The sequence below is a fragment of the Leopardus geoffroyi genome, chromosome B3 (genome assembly GCF_018350155.1).
Source record: "Leopardus geoffroyi isolate Oge1 chromosome B3, O.geoffroyi_Oge1_pat1.0, whole genome shotgun sequence".
In the NCBI taxonomy this organism is placed as follows: domain Eukaryota; kingdom Metazoa; phylum Chordata; class Mammalia; order Carnivora; family Felidae; genus Leopardus; species Leopardus geoffroyi.
The window spans coordinates 588,190-606,349 of record NC_059337.1 but is presented as its reverse complement, the minus strand read 5'-3'; the positions used below and the strand labels follow the sequence as shown (position 1 = coordinate 606,349).

Genomic DNA, 18,160 nt, shown 5'->3' with positions numbered 1-18,160 from the left:
TGGGCCCTGACCCGACCCGCCTGCACCCCGAGTGCCTGGGAGATTGTCCCCTGGGCCCTGACCCGACCTGCCTGCACCCCGAGTGCCTGGGAGATTGTCCCCTGGGCCCTGACCCGACCCGCCTGCACCCCGAGTGCCTGGGAGATTGTCCCCTGGGCCCTGACCCGACCCGCCTGCACCCCGAGTGCCTGGGAGATTGTCCCCTGGGCCCTGACCCGACCCGCCTGCACCCCGAGTGCCTGGGAGATTGTCCCCTGGGCCCTGACCCGACCCGCCTGTGCCCAGAGTGCCTGGGAGATAGTCCCCTGCGTCCTGACCCGACCCGCCTGCACCCTGAGTGCCTGGGAGATTGTCCCCTGGGCCCTGACCCGACCTGCACCCCGAGTGCCTGGGAGATTGTCCCCTGGGCCCTGACCCGACCCGCCTGCACCCCGAGTGCCTGGGAGATTGTCCCCTGGGCCCTGACCCGACCTGCCTGCACCCCGAGTGCCTGGGAGATTGTCCCCTGGGCCCTGACCCGACCCGCCTGCACCCCGAGTGCCTGGGAGATTGTCCCCTGGGCCCTGACCCGACCCGCCTGCACCCCGAGTGCCTGGGAGATTGTCCCCTGGGCCCTGACCCGACCCGCCTGCACCCCGAGTGCCTGGGAGATTGTCCCCTGGGCCCTGACCCGACCCGCCTGCACCCCGAGTGCCTGGGAGATTGTCCCCTGCGTCCTGACCCGACTTGGCTGCACCCCGAGTGCCTGGGAGATTGTCCCCTGCGTCCTGACCCGACCCGCCTGCACCCCGAGTGTCTGGGAGATTGTCCCCTGGGCCCTGACCCGACCCGCCTGCACCCCGAGTGCCTGGGAGATTGTCCCCTGGGCCCTGACCCGACCCGCCTGCACCCCGAGTGCCTGGGAGATTGTCCCTGGGCCCCACCCCACCCCGCCTGCACCCCCAGTGCCTGGGAGCGCGGCCAGGCTCCGCTGATGTGGCCCGTGTGCCTCACAGGTGGTGGGCAGGGGAGTGGCAGGCGTGTTCCCACTCCTGCGGGCCCGTGGGCCTCTCCCGCCGCTCTGTGCTCTGCATCCGCGGTGTGGGGCCGGATGAGCAGAGGGCCCTGCAGCCGTCTGCCTGCGGGCACCTCCCCCGGCCCCCTGCCGAAAGTCCTTGTAACCGTGAGGTGCCCTGCCCCGCCACCTGGGCCGTGGGGAACTGGTCTCAGGTGAGTGTCAGGATGGGGGGCCCGCCCCCAGCTCCACCATCGGTCTTCAGGGGGCCCTTCCTGGCGGGCCTCACGGTGGGAGGGCGGTGGGGGCATCCCCCGAAGCCTCGGGGACTAGGCTGCCCTGGAGAGCCACCACCGCACGCCACGGTCTGGGGCTGGACAGGCCCAGAGTCGGCTGGCCGAGGCCTCCTGCTCTGCCCTCGGCCAGCAGGCAGGGCGCCCTGGGCTCTGACCTCCCCTGGCCCGAGCCCCTCTCTCCGGCCTCCTCTCCAGTGCTCGGCTACGTGTGGAGATGGCACCCGGTTCCGGAGTGTCCTCTGCACCAACGACACCGGCGTCCCCTGTGACGAGGTGCGCCGGCCGGCCGGCAAGGCTACCTGCTCTCTGCCGCCCTGTCCGCGGACCCTGGACGCGCTGGGCCCCGAAGGCTCGGGCAGCGGCTCCTCCTCCAGCCACGAGTTCCTCAATGAGATCGACTTCATCCCCCCGCGCCTGGCCCCACGCCCCCCGCCCCCCTCGTCACCCGAGCCGACTGGCGTGGGCAACGCCATCGAGGAGGACCCTGGGCTGGGCCCGCCGGGGCCCGTGTTCGTTGACGATTTCTACTACGACTACAATTTCATTAACTTCCATGAGGACCTCTCTTACGGGCCTTTGGAGGACCCCGCCCCAGACCTGGCAGGTGCAGGGGACCGGACGCCCCCGCCCCTGAGCAGTCCCGCTGAGCCCCCCACAGCCACCCCCCTGCCGGCCTCAGAGCTTCCTGGGACACCAGGAGGCGGGTCCCCTGCCCCTTGGCCCGGGCAGGCTGGCCTCTCCCCGCCCCCACCCTCAGAGCAGACCCCCGGGACCCCCTGGTCAATTTCTTGCCTGAGGAAGACACCCCTGTTGAGGCCCCAGACTCTGGGCTCCCCAGCTTGCCCCGGCCCCCCACTCCAGCCGGTGGCACGGAGAAACCGGCTGCCCCTGGGAGCCAAAACAGGGTCCTGGGAGGGGAAGACAGCCAGAGCTGGACGTCCCCTCCGTGGTGGGAGAGGACCAACGAGCTGTCCGAGGAGGAGGGTACCAGCCCCCCCCACGGGCCCCACCCCACCCCACCCGCCTCACCCGCCACGGGCCCCAGCCACTCCTCCCCCAGTCCCGACGCAGGATCGCTGTGGACAGCTGGGACTGTGGCCTGGGAGCCAACTCTGAACGGTGGCCTGGGGCCTGCGGACAGTGAGCTGTGGCCCAGCACTGGGGGGGCTCCTGCCCCTCCTCCTCCGCTGGTCGCTCAGCCAGAGACCCGGGACGGGGACAGCACCCTGGAGCCGGGGCCTCCCGCCCCTTGGACCCCGGCAGCACCAGGAGCCTTCCTCCTGCCGGCCCCAGGCCCGGGACTTGTGGGCCCCGAGTCCCCTGGTTCCGTGGTGTTCACACCAGCTCAGGACGGCTCGGCCAATGGCAGCATGATCCCTGAGGCCCAGCCAGACCCCAGCCTGGCCGTGCACCTGCCCCCTGCTGGGAATGCCAGCTGGGAAGTGGGCAACTGGAGTGAGGTAGGGGCCTCACCACCTCTATCTCCTCCTCTGGGACCCGGGGCCCAAACCCTGCCTGGGCGGGGGGGGGGGGTGGGGGGGGCGGGAAATGTCGTCTCAGGTCATGCCCTCCGTGTGCCCTTGGGGCAGTCCACCCCATCAGGCCCGTTTCTTGTCTGAGTGGTGAGGTGTCCGGGGAGGCGCCCATCCCTGGAGTCCCCAGAGGCCCCCAGTGGCACGGGGGTCCGCCGAGAGGGCAGGTAGCACAGATGGGGGCAGCCGGGGGCAGCGTCCCTCACACCCGGCTGGCCAGCTCCCTGGACAGGGCGGCCACAGCCCCCTGCCCCCAGCGGCCCCTCCCCGCTCAGGCCGGCGAGGGTCTGAACTTGACAGGAAGAAGCTGGCAGGTGCCCCCCACCCGGTGTCACTGTTCAATTCTGTTCAGAATCCTCGTCCTGGGTGGGGAGGGACGGGCAGAGACAGGAATCCAGACTCCCTTCCTCCGTGACTTTGGGGAGCAGTGAGCCTGGTCACGACGGCTGGGTCACCTCGTGCGTCCCCTGTGGGCACAGACAGTGGCTTGAGATTTTTGGTCCTCACGTATGGTCTTCTTGGGAGGTGGGTGGAGAGCCCCCCTCTGCAGAGGGGGAGACTGAGGCCCTGGCTCCACCAGGGTCCCCGCCCCCCACCTGGATGGGCAGCCCCTGGCTGGGGATCTGCCCACCCTCACGGCCCATGCCCTGGTCCCCAGTGCTCCACCACCTGCGGCCTGGGTGCTGTGTGGAGGCCCGTGCGCTGCAGTTCGGGCCGGGAGGACGACTGTGCCCCTGAGGGCCGGCCCCAGCCCGCCCGCCACTGCCACCTGAGGCCGTGTGCCGCCTGGCATGCGGGCAACTGGAGTAAGGTACGTGGGCCTGGGGTGGGAGGCTCCCGGCTGCCGTCCTGTGCTCATCCGGTCCCCTGCCTGGTCCCTTCTCGGTTCCCTGTGACCTGCCCCAGCCCCCCACCCCCCCCCACCCCGTACCTGCCGTCACCCTCGGGACCTCGTCGTCACCCGCTCTACATAGCACTCTGTCCACCTGCCCCGGGGCCGGGCGGAGGATGGGGTTCCGCGGGCCGCGTGCGCATGCGCGTGGGGTACGCTCACCCGTGCTGCTCGGCCCGCAGTGCTCCCGCAGCTGTGGCGGAGGGTCCTCGACGCGGGACGTGCAGTGCGTGGACACGCAGGACCTCCGGCCTCTGCGGCCCTTCCACTGCCAGCCGGGGCCGGCCATGCCACCGGCCCGCCGTCCCTGCGGCGCCCAGCCCTGCCTCAGCTGGTACGTCTCTTCCTGGAGAGAGGTGAGGCCTGGGGGCCGGGGCGGGGCAGGGGTGGGGGTGGCCTTGGCCCCTAGAAGCGCCCTCAGCCCATTCCCTGCCGTCGCGCCCTCCTAGTGCTCAGAGGCTTGTGGCGGTGGCGAGCAGCGGCGTCTGGTGACCTGCCCGGAGCCGGGCCTCTGCGAGGAGGCCCTGAGACCCAACAGCACGCGGTCCTGCAACACCCAGCCCTGTACCAAGTGGGTGGTGGGGCCCTGGGGCCAGGTGAGCCGCACGCGGAGGAGGGGTGGGACAGGGGCCCGGCAGCCACCGCTCGGTCCTCCGCCCCAGGCATTCCTTCTGGTCACCGCAGATGCGGGCGGTGGCCACACAAGGTCCCCGCCCTGCTGCTGGGGAGAGAGGAAGAGGACCGGGCGGGTTCTCTGGCGCGGAGGACTCTGGGGGTGAGGCCCGAGGGGAGCACCCAACGCAGGGGGGCGGGAACGGAAGCCGTGAGCCTTCAGGGACCCGAGCAGAGGCCTAGGCGGCAGCTGGGGTGGAGGAGGGGCCGGCGGGGGGGGCAGCTCGGGGGTTGCAGCACCTCCGGCCACCCAGTGACTCTGGGCCGGTGGCTCTTCGTCTTCGACAGCGGGGCGTGCGGGTTAACACAATGAGGCCCTCAGCCCAGGGCCTGGCACCGAGTGGCAGAGATGAAAGCTGTTTGTAGGGTTTTTTACAACCTCAGACCCTAACAAGTCAGAATAAAGCCCGACTCCGGACGGAGGGCTCCCCTTGAGAAACTTTCTGCCTCCCCCCATCCCCCACCGCGCTGCCCGGGGCCATGGTGGGTCCTCCGGGCCCTGTCCCTGTCCCTGTCCCTGTCCCTGTCTCTGGCCTCCTGGGCCTCCAGGCAGGTGTACCTCCTGCAGGTGAATGCCAGGTGGGCTCTGAGGGGACATGGGAGGGGGGGGCTGTCAGGTGCAGGGACTGGCTCCAGGCGACGCCCCTCCTTCCCCCTCACCTCTGCCCCCCCCACAGTGCTCGGCCCCTCACCTCTGTCACCCCCACAGTGCTCGGCCCCCTCACCTCTGCCCCCCCCAACAGTGCTCGGCCCCTCACCTCTGCCCCCCCCCCCACAGTGCTCGGCCCCTCACCTCTGCCCCCCCCCCCACAGTGCTCGGCCCCTCACCTCTGCCCCCCCCCACAGTGCTCGGCCCCTCACCTCTGCCCCCCCAACAGTGCTCGGCCCCTCACCTCTGCCCCCCCCACAGTGCTCATCCACTGACCTCTGCCCCTCCAAAGTGCTCAACCCCTCACCTCTGCCCCCAAAGTGCTCAACCCCCTCACCTCTGCCCCCCCCATAGTGCTCGGCCCCTCACCTCTGTCCCCCCCCCACAGTGCTCGGCCCCTCACCTCTGTCCCCCCCCCACAGTGCTCGGCCCCTCACCTCTGCCCCCCCCACAGTGCTCATCCCCTCACCTCTGCCCCCCCAAAGTGCTCAGCTCCCTCACCTCTGCCCCCCCCAAAGTGCTCAGCCCCCTCACCTCTGCCCCCCCCAAAGCGCTCAGCCCCCTCACCTCTGCCCCCCCCACAGTGCTCAACTCCCTCACCTCTGCCATCCCCCACAGTGTTCAACGCCCTCACCTCTGCGCCCCCCCACAGTGCTCAACGCCCTCACCTCTGCGCCCCCCACAGTGCTCGGCCCCTCACCTCTGCCCCTCCCCCACAGTGCTCGGCCCCTCACCTCTGCCCCCCCCCCACAGTGCTCAGCCCCTCACCTCTGCCCCCCCCACAGTGCTCGGCCCCTCACCTCTGCCCCCCCCCCCACAGTGCTCGGCCCCTCACCTCTGCCCCCCCCCCCACAGTGCTCGGCCCCTCACCTCTGCCCCCCCCCCCCACAGTGCTCGGCCCCTCACCTCTGCCCCCCCCACAGTGCTCGGCCCCTCACCTCTGCCCCCCCCACAGTGCTCATCCCCTCACCTCTGCCCCCAAAGTGCTCAACCCCCTCACCTCTGTCCCCCCCCCCACAGTGCTCGGCCCCTCACCTCTGTCCCCCCCCCACAGTGCTCGGCCCCTCACCTCTGCCCCCCCAAAGTGCTCGGCCCCTCACCTCTGCCCCCCCCACAGTGCTCATCCCCTCACCTCTGCCCCCCCAAAGTGCTCAGCCCCCTCACCTCTGCCCCCCCCAAAGTGCTCAGCCCCCTCACCTCTGCCCCCCCCAAAGCGCTCAGCCCCCTCACCTCTGCCCCCCCCACAGTGCTCAACTCCCTCACCTCTGCCATCCCCCACAGTGCTCAACGCCCTCACCTCTGCGCCCCCCCACAGTGCTCAACGCCCTCACCTCTGCGCCCCCCACAGTGCTCGGCCCCTCACCTCTGCCCCTCCCCCACAGTGCTCGGCCCCTCACCTCTGCCCCCCCCCCACAGTGCTCGGCCCCTCACCTCTGCCCCCCCCACAGTGCTCGGCCCCTCACCTCTGCCCCCCCCCCACAGTGCTCGGCCCCTCACCTCTGCCCCCCCCCCCACAGTGCTCGGCCCCTCACCTCTGCCCCCCCCACAGTGCTCGGCCCCTCACCTCTGCCCCCCCCACAGTGCTCATCCCCTCACCTCTGCCCCCAAAGTGCTCAACCCCCTCACCTCTGTCCCCCCCCCCACAGTGCTCGGCCCCTCACCTCTGTCCCCCCCCCACAGTGCTCGGCCCCTCACCTCTGCCCCGCCCACAGTGCTCGGCCCCTCACCTCTGTCCCCCCCACAGTGCTCGGCCCCTCACCTCTGCCCCCCCCACAGTGCTCGGCCCCTCACCTCTGCCCCCCCCACAGTGCTCATCCACTGACCTCTGCCCCTCCAAAGTGCTCAACCCCTCACCTCTGCCCCCAAAGTGCTCAACCCCCTCACCTCTGCCCCCCCCACAGTGCTCGGCCCCTCACCTCTGTCCCCCCCCCACAGTGCTCGGCCCCTCACCTCTGCCCCGCCCACAGTGCTCGGCCCCTCACCTCTGCCCCCCCACAGTGCTCATCCACTGACCTCTGCTCCTCCAAAGTGCTCAACCCCTCACCTCTGCCCCCAAAGTGCTCAACCCCCTCACCTCTGCCCCCCCCACAGTGCTCATCCACTGACCTCTGCCCCTCCAAAGTGCTCAACCCCTCACCTCTGCCCCCAAAGTGCTCAACCCCCTCACCTCTGCCCCCCCCACAGTGCTCGCCCCCTCACCTCTGCCCCCCCCCACAGTGCTCAACCCCCTCACCTCTGTCCCCCCCCCACAGTGCTCGGCCCCTCACCTCTGCCCCCCCCACAGTGCTCGCCCCCTCACCTCTGCCCCCCACAAAGTGCTCAGCTCTCTTACCTCTGCCCCCCCACAGTGCTCGCCCCCTCACCTCTGCCCCCCCCCACAGTGCTCGGCCCCTCACCTCTGTCCCCCCCCACAGTGCTCGGCCCCTCACCTCTGTCCCCAAAGTGCTCAACCCCCTCACCTCTGCCCCCCCCCCACAGTGCTCGGCCCCTCACCTCTGTCCCCCCCCCCACAGTGCTCATCCCCTCACCTCTGCCCCCAAAGTGCTCAACCCCCTCACCTCTGCCCCCCCCCCCACAGTGCTCGGCCCCTCACCTCTGTCCCCCCCCCCACAGTGCTCATCCCCTCACCTCTGCCCCCAAAGTGCTCAACCCCCTCACCTCTGCCCCCCCCCACAGTGCTCGGCCCCTCACCTCTGTCCCCCCCCCACAGTGCTCATCCCCTCACCTCTGCCCCCCCAAAGTGCTCAACCCCTCACCTCTGCCCCCAAAGTGCTCAACCCCCTCACCTCTGCCCCCCCCATAGTGCTCGGCCCCTCACCTCTGTCCCCCCCCCACAGTGCTCGGCCCCTCACCTCTGCCCCGCCCACAGTGCTCGGCCCCTCACCTCTGCCCCCCCACAGTGCTCGGCCCCTCACCTCTGCCCCCCCAACAGTGCTCGGCCCCTCACCTCTGCCCCCCCCACAGTGCTCGGCCCCTCACCTCTGCCCCCCCAACAGTGCTCGGCCCCTCACCTCTGCCCCCCCTACAGTGCTCATCCACTGACCTCTGCCCCTCCAAAGTGCTCAACCCCTCACCTCTGCCCCCAAAGTGCTCAACCCCCTCACCTCTGCCCCCCCCATAGTGCTCGGCCCCTCACCTCTGTCCCCCCCCCCACAGTGCTCGGCCCCTCACCTCTGCCCCGCCCACAGTGCTCGGCCCCTCACCTCTGCCCCCCCACAGTGCTCGGCCCCTCACCTCTGCCCCCCCACAGTGCTCGGCCCCTCACCTCTGCCCCCCCCACAGTGCTCGCCCCCTCACCTCTGCCCCCCACAAAGTGCTCAGCTCTCTTACCTCTGCCCCCCCACAGTGCTCGCCCCCTCACCTCTGCCCCCCCCCACAGTGCTCGCCCCCTCACCTCTGCCCCCCACAAAGTGCTCAGCTCTCTTACCTCTGCCCCCCCCACAGTGCTCGGCCCCTCACCTCTGCCCCCCCCACAGTGCTCGCCCCCTCACCTCTGCCCCCCACAAAGTGCTCAGCTCTCTTACCTCTGCCCCCCCCACAGTGCTCACCCCCTCACCTCTGCCCCCCCCACAGTGCTCAGCCCCCTCACCTCTGCCCCCCCCCACAGTGCTCGGCCCCTCACCTCTGCCCCCCCCACAGTGCTCAGCCCCCTCACCTCTGCCCCCCCCCCCCACAGTGCTCGGCCCCTCACCCCTGCCCCTTCCTCCCCCCACAGTGCTCGGCCCCCTGCGGTGGCGGTGTGCAGAGACGCCTGATCAGGTGTGTCAACACCCAGACCGGGCTGCCTGAGGAGGACAGTGACCAGTGTGGCCACGAGGCCTGGCCCGAGAGCTCCCGGCCGTGCGGCACCCAAGACTGTGAGCTCGGCGAGGCTCCACGTGAGTGCTTCCTTGTGGTGGCTGTGCCGGGGCGGGGCCGGGGGGCGGTGGCGGGGGGGACGGGGCACGAGGGAGACGGGACCCTCCGTCCAGCTGCCGCCCCCACGGCACTGGCTGGCTGAGAACGGTGAGGCTGCGGGTACCAGGCAGGAGCTGGGGCCGGGCCAGGGTCGGAGGCAAGGGGGTCCGACCCACCGCACCCCGCGGGCGGCTCCCTCTGGCACAGGAAGAGGGGCGGCGGCCGACCTCGCCCCCGAGTTGCCTTGTGGCCTGGAGCAAGCTCCTCCTTCCTCTGGGTCTCGGTCACCTGCCGAGTGAGGCCAGGGAGGTCCCTGGGACTGTGGAGCCCCGGCTCTGGCTGAGCCCCCCGCCCCGGGCTGGAGGAGGGTGGCGGTGCAGCCACACACAGCCGCCTCCCTTCCAGGGTCCTGCTGGCTGCTTCCTGGCCAGCTGCGTCCTGCTGGAGGAGGGCCCGGCCAGAGGTGGCTCTGCACACCCGCGGGCGCACAGCCGCCTTCCGGCAGCCCCGGCGGCCCGAGCTGTGCCGAGCACGGGAGACCGGGCTCCTCACCAGCTGTGCGGCCTCGGGCCCCACTTCCCGGTGCATAGAGGGGCCGAGGGCCCCCGTGCTCGGGGACGGGGTGGGTAGAGCAGAAGCCAGGCCCCGGGCGGGGGAGGGCCCAGGAGGGGCTCAGGGAGGGTGGCCCTCTCCCTCTGCTGCCCGGTCCCCGTCAGCTGCTGCCGCCACTGCAGCCGGGGGGTCAGGAGGAGAGCCCAGCTGCTTCTGTGCCCGTCAGCTGCCTGCCCGCCCCCCCCCCCCCCCGGGACATAGGACAGTGTGCGGTGCTCAGGCTGGCATTCAGGGTCTCCGGGCTGTGCCCCCCACCCCGGCTGCCTCCTTGGGCAGTTCCACCCAGGCCGCTGCGAGGGGCGGTCTGGCCTCCTCAAATCCCAGCCTCAAGGCCCAGCGGACACGCCACCCGCCCTGACCCCCAGCATCTGCTCAGCACCAGCTCACGGCCCCTGCTGCACGCAGCCCGGGCCCCAGCTCCTTCCTGCCCTTCACGCTTGGGCTCAGTGCCAGGGGCACTTGGGCAGCCGTGCTGTCTGGAGGAGAGGGCCAGCTGGGGGAGAGGGTAGCAACAGAGGCCTTTGGGGCCTCCAGCCAAGCTGGCCAGGTGTCCCGGGGGCCAGGGGGCGGGCTGCGAGGAGGCGATGGGGGGAGGGGGGCTAGGTGTTTCCTGACCAAGTGAGTAGTTGAGGGTGGAGGCCAGCTGGGGGTACTTGGACACCGAGATCCTGGAGCCCCAGGATGTTTTGACGGTTTGTGGGCTGGTGTGGCAAGACCTTCAGAAAGCCTGGAAACTCCAGGGTGTGCGGTCACCGTGGTGAGGCAGCTGACATAGCGTGGCCCACATCCGCCTGTCTGTGGAGGTGGGGGGTGTTGGCAGAGGAGGGAACTGCCCCCCCAGGGGTGAAGAAGCTCGCTTGAGGTCACACAGTGGGAACAGGATGCAGGTCCACAGATGCCGTAGCTCAGACCCACGGCCAGGAGTCGGGGCGGAGGAGCCAGCCTGCTGCCACGTGCCCTCTGTGTGGCCTGGGGGATGTCCCAGGCCTGCAGCGTGGCTGCCTTCTTGCTCCTCCCGCACCCGGGCGTCTGTGGCACTGAGCCGGGCAGCTGGGGGACGTCAGTGGCAGCGGGGGCGAGGCCGGGAGGGCTGGAAGCAAACCACTTCCCGAAATAGCTCCGATAAGCACAGGGCGGGAGGGCCAGCCAGGGCCCGGTCTGCCGCCTCCCTCTGTCCCTCCGTCCCTCCTCGGGAGGCTGTGTGGCCCAGGTCACGCCAGGGAAGGGGAGGGGCAGCAGGCTCTTTGCCTTCTCAGGAGCCTTTGAGATGGTCACGGGTGGAGTCTCGGGGCCTTTCTTCTGGAAACCTGAGGGCAGGCAGGTGGGATGGGGCCGCAGCAACAACTGGGGACTGGCACCTCCAGGCCCAGAGGGCTCAAGCCCTTGGGGGTGGCCGCCAAGCCCCTGAGGCTCCTGGCCACCCTGATCCTGGGCACAGCCCAGGTGGAGGAGGGAGGGGTGCAGGTGTGAGGGGAAGGGAGCAGGTGTGGCTCCTCCTGAGGACCCCACCCCACCCCACCCCACTCTAGGCTGCGAGCGGGATCGCCTGTCCTTCGGCTTCTGTGAGACCCTCCGCCTGCTGGGCCGCTGCCAGCTGCCTGCCGTCCGCACCCAGTGCTGCCGCTCCTGCCCCCTGCCAGGCCACGGGGTCCCCTCCCGCGGCCATCAGCGTGTCGCCCGCCGCTGACCCACTCCAGCCAGGCCAGGCCGCACGAACAGACCGTCCCAGACGCACGGACCTCATGCCCCAGTGCGGGCTGCACCCCAAAGGTGCTAACCCGGCCCGCTGACGGCGGGCTAGGGATCTCTCACCCCAAGAAAGGTATTTTTTTAACAGTCTGCAGAACGTTATTATTGTTATACATAAACGAGCACCATGGTTTCGAGCACGGCGTGACTTCCTCTTGGATTGGGAGAATCTCAGGTCAGACCCCCTGGTCTCTATCCTCCTGACTCACCACCCTTCACGTGCTCCTCGGGGAAACCCTAGAATAGGTGCTTGGTGGCCGCCTCGGGAGGTCTTACGGCAGGAGTACAGCTTGGCAAAGGCGGGGGTGGGGCGGGGGTCCTGGGCCACGCTCTTTCTGCCCCTTCAAGTCGCTCGCCCACCCCCCGTGTCTCCACTCCAGGAGAGACCGGTTTCACAGTGAATGGGTCACACCCTCCCTCGAGCAGTAAGGCCCTCTGGTCTCCAGCAGGGGCTGTCCCCTGGGATGATCGCGATGGGGTCCGGGACTCCCGGTCTGGTTCCCGGATGATGGCGATGGGGTCCGGGACTCCCGGTCTGGTTCCCGGATGATGGCGATGGGGTCCGGGACTCCCGGTCTGGTTCCCGGATGATGGCGATGGGGTCCGGGACTCCCGGTCTGGTTCCCGGATGATGGCGATGGGGTCCGGGACTCCCGGTCTGGTTCCCGGATGATCGCGATGGGGTCCGGGACTCCCGGTCTGGTTCCTGGATGATGGTGATGGGGTCCGGGACTCCCGGTCTGGTTCCTGGATGATGGTGATGGGGTCCGGGACTCCCGGTCTGGTTCCTGGATGATGGCGATGGGGTCCGGGACTCCCGGTCTGGTTCCTGGATGATGGCGATGGGGTCCGGGACGCCCTGTCTGGTTCCTGGCCCTCGCCACTTCGGCTGTTACCTGCACCAGGGGGAGAGACGGGGTGCAGGTAGGAGCAGATGGGCGGCCACATCCTTCCTGGTCCCCGCTTGTCCCTTTCCCACATCTCCGTGTTCAGAGACAGATTTGGGGGGGGGGGGGTTCCTGCCCCGCCAACCCCAGCTGCTGGGCTCCTGTGACGCTGACCCATGACCTAGCACCTGCCCACTAGAGCTCCCTTCTTGCCGGACAGACCTAGGTCCGTGGAGGCAGGCGTGAACAGCAGATGGCAGCTGGGCCCCAGGTGCTCTGGGGAGTGTTCTGGGCTTGAACCAGGAATGAGGAGGCTGGGGGGGGCGGGGGCGGCCCAGCTGCTCCTCCAGGAAGTGGCCTGGGTAGGCTCCAACCCTTACCTCTAGCCATGAGTCTTGAACTTGACCCTCTTACACGGTGCTCACAAGCCCTACTCCTGGAGAGTGTAGACCCCTTCTTCACGTGGGGGACACCGAGGCTGAGAGGGGCCCCGGCCCCCGGCCCCCAGCCCCATGCACACCGGCGGACACCACATTCAGTTCCACGGCATGTGCCGTTCACAGCGGTCCTTGGGCCGTGGTAGCGAGGGCCACGTGGCCACTTGTGCATCAGAGGCTGAAGCCACCAGCAGGCGTCTGTCCCGGGGACTGGTCCCCACATGGAAGGCACGGAGGGAGAGGTGCCCAGCTGCTCCCCGGCTTCCCGTTCTCCGCACACAGCACCCCTTCCGGTAACACCCCTTCGCCGCTGGCTGCAGAGCCCCGCCCGCTCCGCGTGGGTCTGGCCCAAGCCCCCTTCCACCTGAGCTCTGGGCTGCCCCCAGCGGGAAGACGGCTTTGGCAGAGCTAGTCGCTCTGAGGTCACTTCAGGAAAGCGAGTCACGGGGGCTTGAGAGAGTCCCAGGATCCTGCACTGGGGGAGGGGCAGCAGGCTTCCTTCCTGTGTTTGCAGTAGCTCTGGGGACCCACGCTCTGTGACGGCCTCTGTCCGGGCGCCTGACCCACACTGAGCAGGGGCGAGAGCCAGAGGGCACGGCACGGGGGTCCCAGTGCCGGCTCCGCTCCTGCTGCTGTGGCCGCAGGAACCCCCAGCCTCACAGAGTCTGACCTGGAGACTCTCAGCGGGCCCTCGTCTGCTCTGTCCGGGAACCCTCCCTGGAGCCCCCTCCCCCACACCGTGGAAAGACATTTGGTCTTAATCATTGTGGTGTGTTTTTCCGATGATGGGGGCTGAGGGGGATGGTGTCCCCGGTGGCAGCCGAGCGGTCAGCCCAGACGAGAGGCAAACAACCCATGACTCAGGCGGGGCACGGCACAGCTGTGACCCAGGGGGGCTGCTCCAGACACAGGGCGGCTCCCGGCCGAGGCCCCCCATTTGCCAGCTCGGCCACGGCTCCCGGGGCTGCACCGCTGACCGAGGCGAGGCATCTCGTACCACGCACCCCGAAAGAGCAAACCAAGGGCACGGACCTAAACACCCTGCTGGCAGGTCGGGGAGGCCCCTGTCCCCCCTAAGCCCTGGGGTGAGCCCCATCACGAGGGATTATAACCACATTTCAAACCACAATGTTATACAAATTAGTAGTTTATTTGGCTTTTTAGTAGGACCGTTCCAAAGTTTAACTGGAAGACGAGCACAGAAGCTGCAGAGACATGAAGGAAAGTCACCTGCCAGCAGCCCCCCTGCCGGCACACCCCCCCCCCCCCCAGGCTGGCCGCCGCCCAGGGCACCTGGGGAAGACCACGCGGCACAAAGCCAAGGGTGGGGATTTGTGCAATACACACGTTTAGCTTCAAAGAGGAAAACGCGCTGGCTATCTGCCTAGAATATTTCCTATATCGACACAATGGAGGAGAATCCAGTCTCGGTCCAGCCCCAGCGGGTGCCGGACAGCTGTCCGCGTGGCCGCAAGTGACCAGGGAGGTGCTACCCGGGGAAGCAGCCCCAGCATGAGCCAGAGGCGGGACGCCCGGGGCCCAGGAGTGGGGAGCCACGTCGTGCTCGGGTTCAGACACAAATACAGGGAGCCGTACACAAGACTCGTTGTATAAAATAGATGTACGTCATCTAAAAAAACCTCGATACAAAGTCTATAAAAATAGAAACTGTAGTGAAAAACTATACAAAAGCATTAACATGTTCAACCCATGAAACAAAAACACGTCCACGTGCAAGTGGGCAGGTGCCCCCCGACACGTTGAGGGAATCCCCTTGGCCACAGTACGCGCGTTTGGGCAAGACGTGTCGCCACGAGACCCAGCCTGCAGGGGCCCTGGGCCGGTGCTGAGGCCGCCCCATCGGGACGCTCTCCGCCCGGCGGAGGGGGCAGGAGAGGGGGCCGCTCCGGGCCCTGTGGTTCTGGAGCGACGGCCCCATCCTGTCCCGTCCGGACCAGGCCAAGCTCCCCTCCTGCCCTCCGGACACCCAGAGGCCAGCATCCCCGGCCCGTTCCTCCGACCCCTCGGCTTTCACACCAACTTCCGGCCTCGGACGACTGCCTGGAGGCAGCAGCACAGCCCCGCCAGCCGCTCCCTGAAACCACGACTCCAGCCACGTACAGTGGGAACCTGGGCCGGTCACGTCTTTAAGATGCATCTTTCTGGGGCAAGACGGACAAAACCAGCAGCACCGTCACCTCCGGGAAATCGATCCGGAAACTACGGTCTGATCCGGCCGCACATCCTCACCGCTGTCCCCAGGCGGCCAGCTGCGTGGGGGCCAGGGCGGGGGGGTCCGCGAATGGCAGTGAGGACGCCACCAGCCACTCCCAGGAAACAAACAACGGTGCAACGCGTCTGATGCCCGAAAATGAAGTCAACCAGCCTACGGACGGAAACTCGGTCTGTGGAGATGCGGACCCGGCTTGGACCCCGCTCAACGCTGGTGACAGGGCATCCCTACTTGGGAAAAAAGCGCTGCAAATTCCATCGGTCCAGCACTCAGGCTGCATCCAGCACGTCAACCGAGGGCTGTTTCCAACTTCTCCAGGTGGTGTAAAAATCCCACTTGAGGTCATTTCTTTCCTATTTGAGCAATACCGTGCCAGGAAACTGTCACACGTCCGCCTCACGGACGGTCCTCGCTGTGATAAAGCAGAAGTCCACTGCCTTGGGCAAAGCCTCTCTCCGGGGCTTCAAACAGCTGGCGCTCCGTCTCCGCAGCTGCCTGGGCGGTGTGACCCCCACGGCCTCGGGGATGAACAAGGACGCCGCCAGAGCGGATGCCCGTGGGCGGCACTGGGGAGGGGACCCGAGCGGTGCCCCAAGCCCCGGCAGCCGCCTCCCCCCACACCAGCAGGTGGAGGAGACCTCGACTGTCACCCGGAACCTGCACCACGGCCCTGCTCTGTCCCCTCTACCAAGGCCCCAGGGCAGGGCCTGCTTTGCGGGACGGCTCCCTCCACAGACGGTGACTCGGAGCCAGCCAAAAAGAAGGATTTCACAGAGATCTGCGCCAGGCAGAGGGCAGGCTGAGGGCAGGCGAGCCCAGCGGGTGCCCAGGAGGGAGTGTGGGCTGTCTGGAAAGCCAGGCCCTTCGCTGCTTGAAACGCCGTGCACGGAAGGGCCAGTGCTGTTCCGGAGTTGAGGCAAGGCCGCTTGCCCGCGGGGAAGGTGTGTGGGTTTTCTACGGGCCGCTTCTGAGCGTGGGACGCACTTGCTTTTCTAGGAAAGGCCCCTTTTCACTACCCTCGTGCCCCCGGAGCAGCCACACTGTGGCCCGGGAGTGCGCGAAGCACAGTGTGGCTGCTCGGCGGAGGCCCTCAGCCGCACCGGGTGCAGGAGGAGCGAGACAGGGAGGCGCCTGGGACGGGGTCCCGAGGGCGGGAGCCAATGACCGACCCAGCTGACACGTGCAGTAAACAGGGCCTGGAAAACATCCAGCCAGTTCACCTGGGGGCGCACAGACCACGCGAGCCGGGGACACGCGCAGCCACGTGCCACGGCACGGAGGACAGTTGTAAACAGGACAAACCCCACCGCGAGTGGAAAGGAGAAAGTGCGGTGCGGCCCTGGATGTCTGCCCGGCAGATCTCCAGAGACCACGGGCGTTACATTCGGGCTTTTAAAGGAGCAGAGACGTCTCTGCGGTCACCCTTTGGCACACTTTGGTTGTGAAGGCAAGAGCAGCATCGGGGGGGTGGGGACGGGGGACTCAGGTGTCCTCCTCATCGCTGACCAGCTCACCCTTATCAGGGCTGGCATCCCGTTCACGCAGGAAGTCCTCCCGGATGGCCTCCAGCTCCGTCAGCTCCAGCCGGACCTTCTCCAGGTGGTAGGTGCGCCGGTTCCGGATCTGGCGCAGGGGGAACGGGTTTAGGTCCCCAAAGGAGATACTGATCAGTTTCCTGGAAGGACACGGGACAGGCACAGAGCGTCAGCAGGGCAGGGCAGGGCACAGGATGGGACCCCAGCAGGTGTATCACCTGGAGGCCAGCCCTTCTCACGCCCAGGCTACGGGGCTGGCCCTGCGCCACGGCCTGGACTCAGACACACGCTCGCTCTGTCGTGGGGCAGGGGACGTCCCTTCCCTTTCCGGTTTCTGATTCCTCGTCGATAGGCTGGGATAAGTTAGTGACCTTCCTGAGGTCTGGGGTCACCAGAGCTGCCACCACAACACGCACACAAGGACAGCGCCTGGCACTTGCCTGTGACTGCAGGGCCGGCGAGCCTGAGCCTTCGGGACCAGCAGAAGGATGGCCCGGAGGGCTGTCCCGGGCCTGGCCGGGGAGCAGCGGATACCCAGGCCCACCTGACAGGCACCGTCATACCCAGGAGCCACACAACGAGGCTCGAACACGTCTGCAGACAGATGTGCGTCTACGGGTTTCCTACTATCCTGGGATCAAGGCACTGATTTACAGTAAACGGTTTAAAATCACAGAAACGGGGCTGTAGCTGCTGGCCAGTGGTTTAATAAGATCAGAATGAGAAGGTGCCCCAGGGCCTGGGGCCGGGTGCAGCCCCCGATTCATCCAGCCCAGGGGCTTCTCTTCCCAGCCACAGGGCCCTGGCGCACCTCCAGACCCAGGAGAGGCTGTGAGGACAGAGCCAGCGGCCACAGGCCACCATCCACCCACGTGGGCTGCCTTGATGTAAGTTTATTCTAGAAGGTGTAACGTTAAGGGAGGGTGTAGCCTTTGGCATTTCTCCCTACTGAATTTCCAAACACCTCCTCCTTAGCCGGACTCCAGAGGACTCCCTGCGTGAGGTCAAAGGTCAGGAAGGCCACCTTCAAATGCCAAGCTTCCCAGACTGTTCTAGAACACGGGCACGTGGGAGAACAGGACAGGCCTGCACGGAGCCGTGCCTCCTACTGGGCTCCACCGGCCGGGGCCGCAGGGGTCTGTGAACGGAAATGTGAGCCCAGACCCGGGACCCAGGGCCACACGACCAGCTCCTTTTCCTACAGCCACGAGTCGCAGACTCCACGCACCTGGGAGCTGGCCTCCAGCCCCCTCTATGGGAGGCAAACAACACTAGGTTATTTTCACAGAGCCTCTGGTGGGACCGTGCCGCCAGGGCCTGTTGGCCCAGCGGGCAGGGCAGAACACTCCACTCTGCGGCCCGGTCAGGAGATGAGAGCTATCCCATGGTCAGCCCAGGCTGAAGGCCCCAGGGGCCCCGACTCGAGACTGGTTTAATCCGTTGACCCGCCGTCTCCTGGGCACACGGGACTCAGCACCCGCGCCCTCCTTTCTTATGGAGCCGCTCGGTTATGTGGAATTGCTCCCCTGGACCCACCAGCCTGGGGAGCTGAGTGAAACACCCGGGTCGCCACCCAGCCACGGGGACTGAGTTCCTGAGGCCAACGGCCGGGCGGCTGTGCCCGAGGCCGCTCACGAGGTGGCGCTGCAGAGCGGGCGGGAGGCGCTGCAGGGAGGGTGGGGGGGCACATCCTGCAGCCTGGGCCTGAAGGGAGGTGAGGGGGCCCTGACCTGATGGAAGGGTAGCGCACGCTCTCGGCCTGCTCTGTCTCAGGC

At 68.0% G+C, this 18,160-nt stretch overlaps 2 protein-coding genes across 5 annotated transcripts in view; one reads left to right on the top strand and one right to left on the bottom strand.

Annotated features, from left to right (window-relative positions):
* The window catches only part of ADAMTS7 (ADAM metallopeptidase with thrombospondin type 1 motif 7), a 48,486-nt gene extending 37,056 nt beyond the window's left edge, over positions 1 to 11,430 (top strand). Inside the window, 8 exon segments of the mRNA XM_045448539.1 lie at positions 996 to 1,209; positions 1,486 to 2,059; positions 2,062 to 2,750; positions 3,481 to 3,633; positions 3,897 to 4,070; positions 4,164 to 4,310; positions 8,751 to 8,913; positions 11,074 to 11,430. Coding sequence (XP_045304495.1) covers positions 996 to 1,209; positions 1,486 to 2,059; positions 2,062 to 2,750; positions 3,481 to 3,633; positions 3,897 to 4,070; positions 4,164 to 4,310; positions 8,751 to 8,913; positions 11,074 to 11,231 — 2,272 coding nt within the window. The 3' untranslated portion in view covers positions 11,232 to 11,430.
* Positions 11,431 to 13,746: 2,316 nt separating this feature from the next.
* TBC1D2B (TBC1 domain family member 2B) overlaps positions 13,747 to 18,160 on the bottom strand; it is a 65,886-nt gene continuing 61,472 nt past the window's right edge. For all 4 annotated transcript variants that reach the window (XM_045448540.1, XM_045448543.1, XM_045448541.1 and 1 more), the window contains exon 13: positions 13,747 to 16,525. In XM_045448540.1, the coding sequence (XP_045304496.1) occupies positions 16,333 to 16,525 (193 nt within the window). In that variant the 3' untranslated portion in view covers positions 13,747 to 16,332. The remainder of the gene's footprint in view (positions 16,526 to 18,160) is intronic.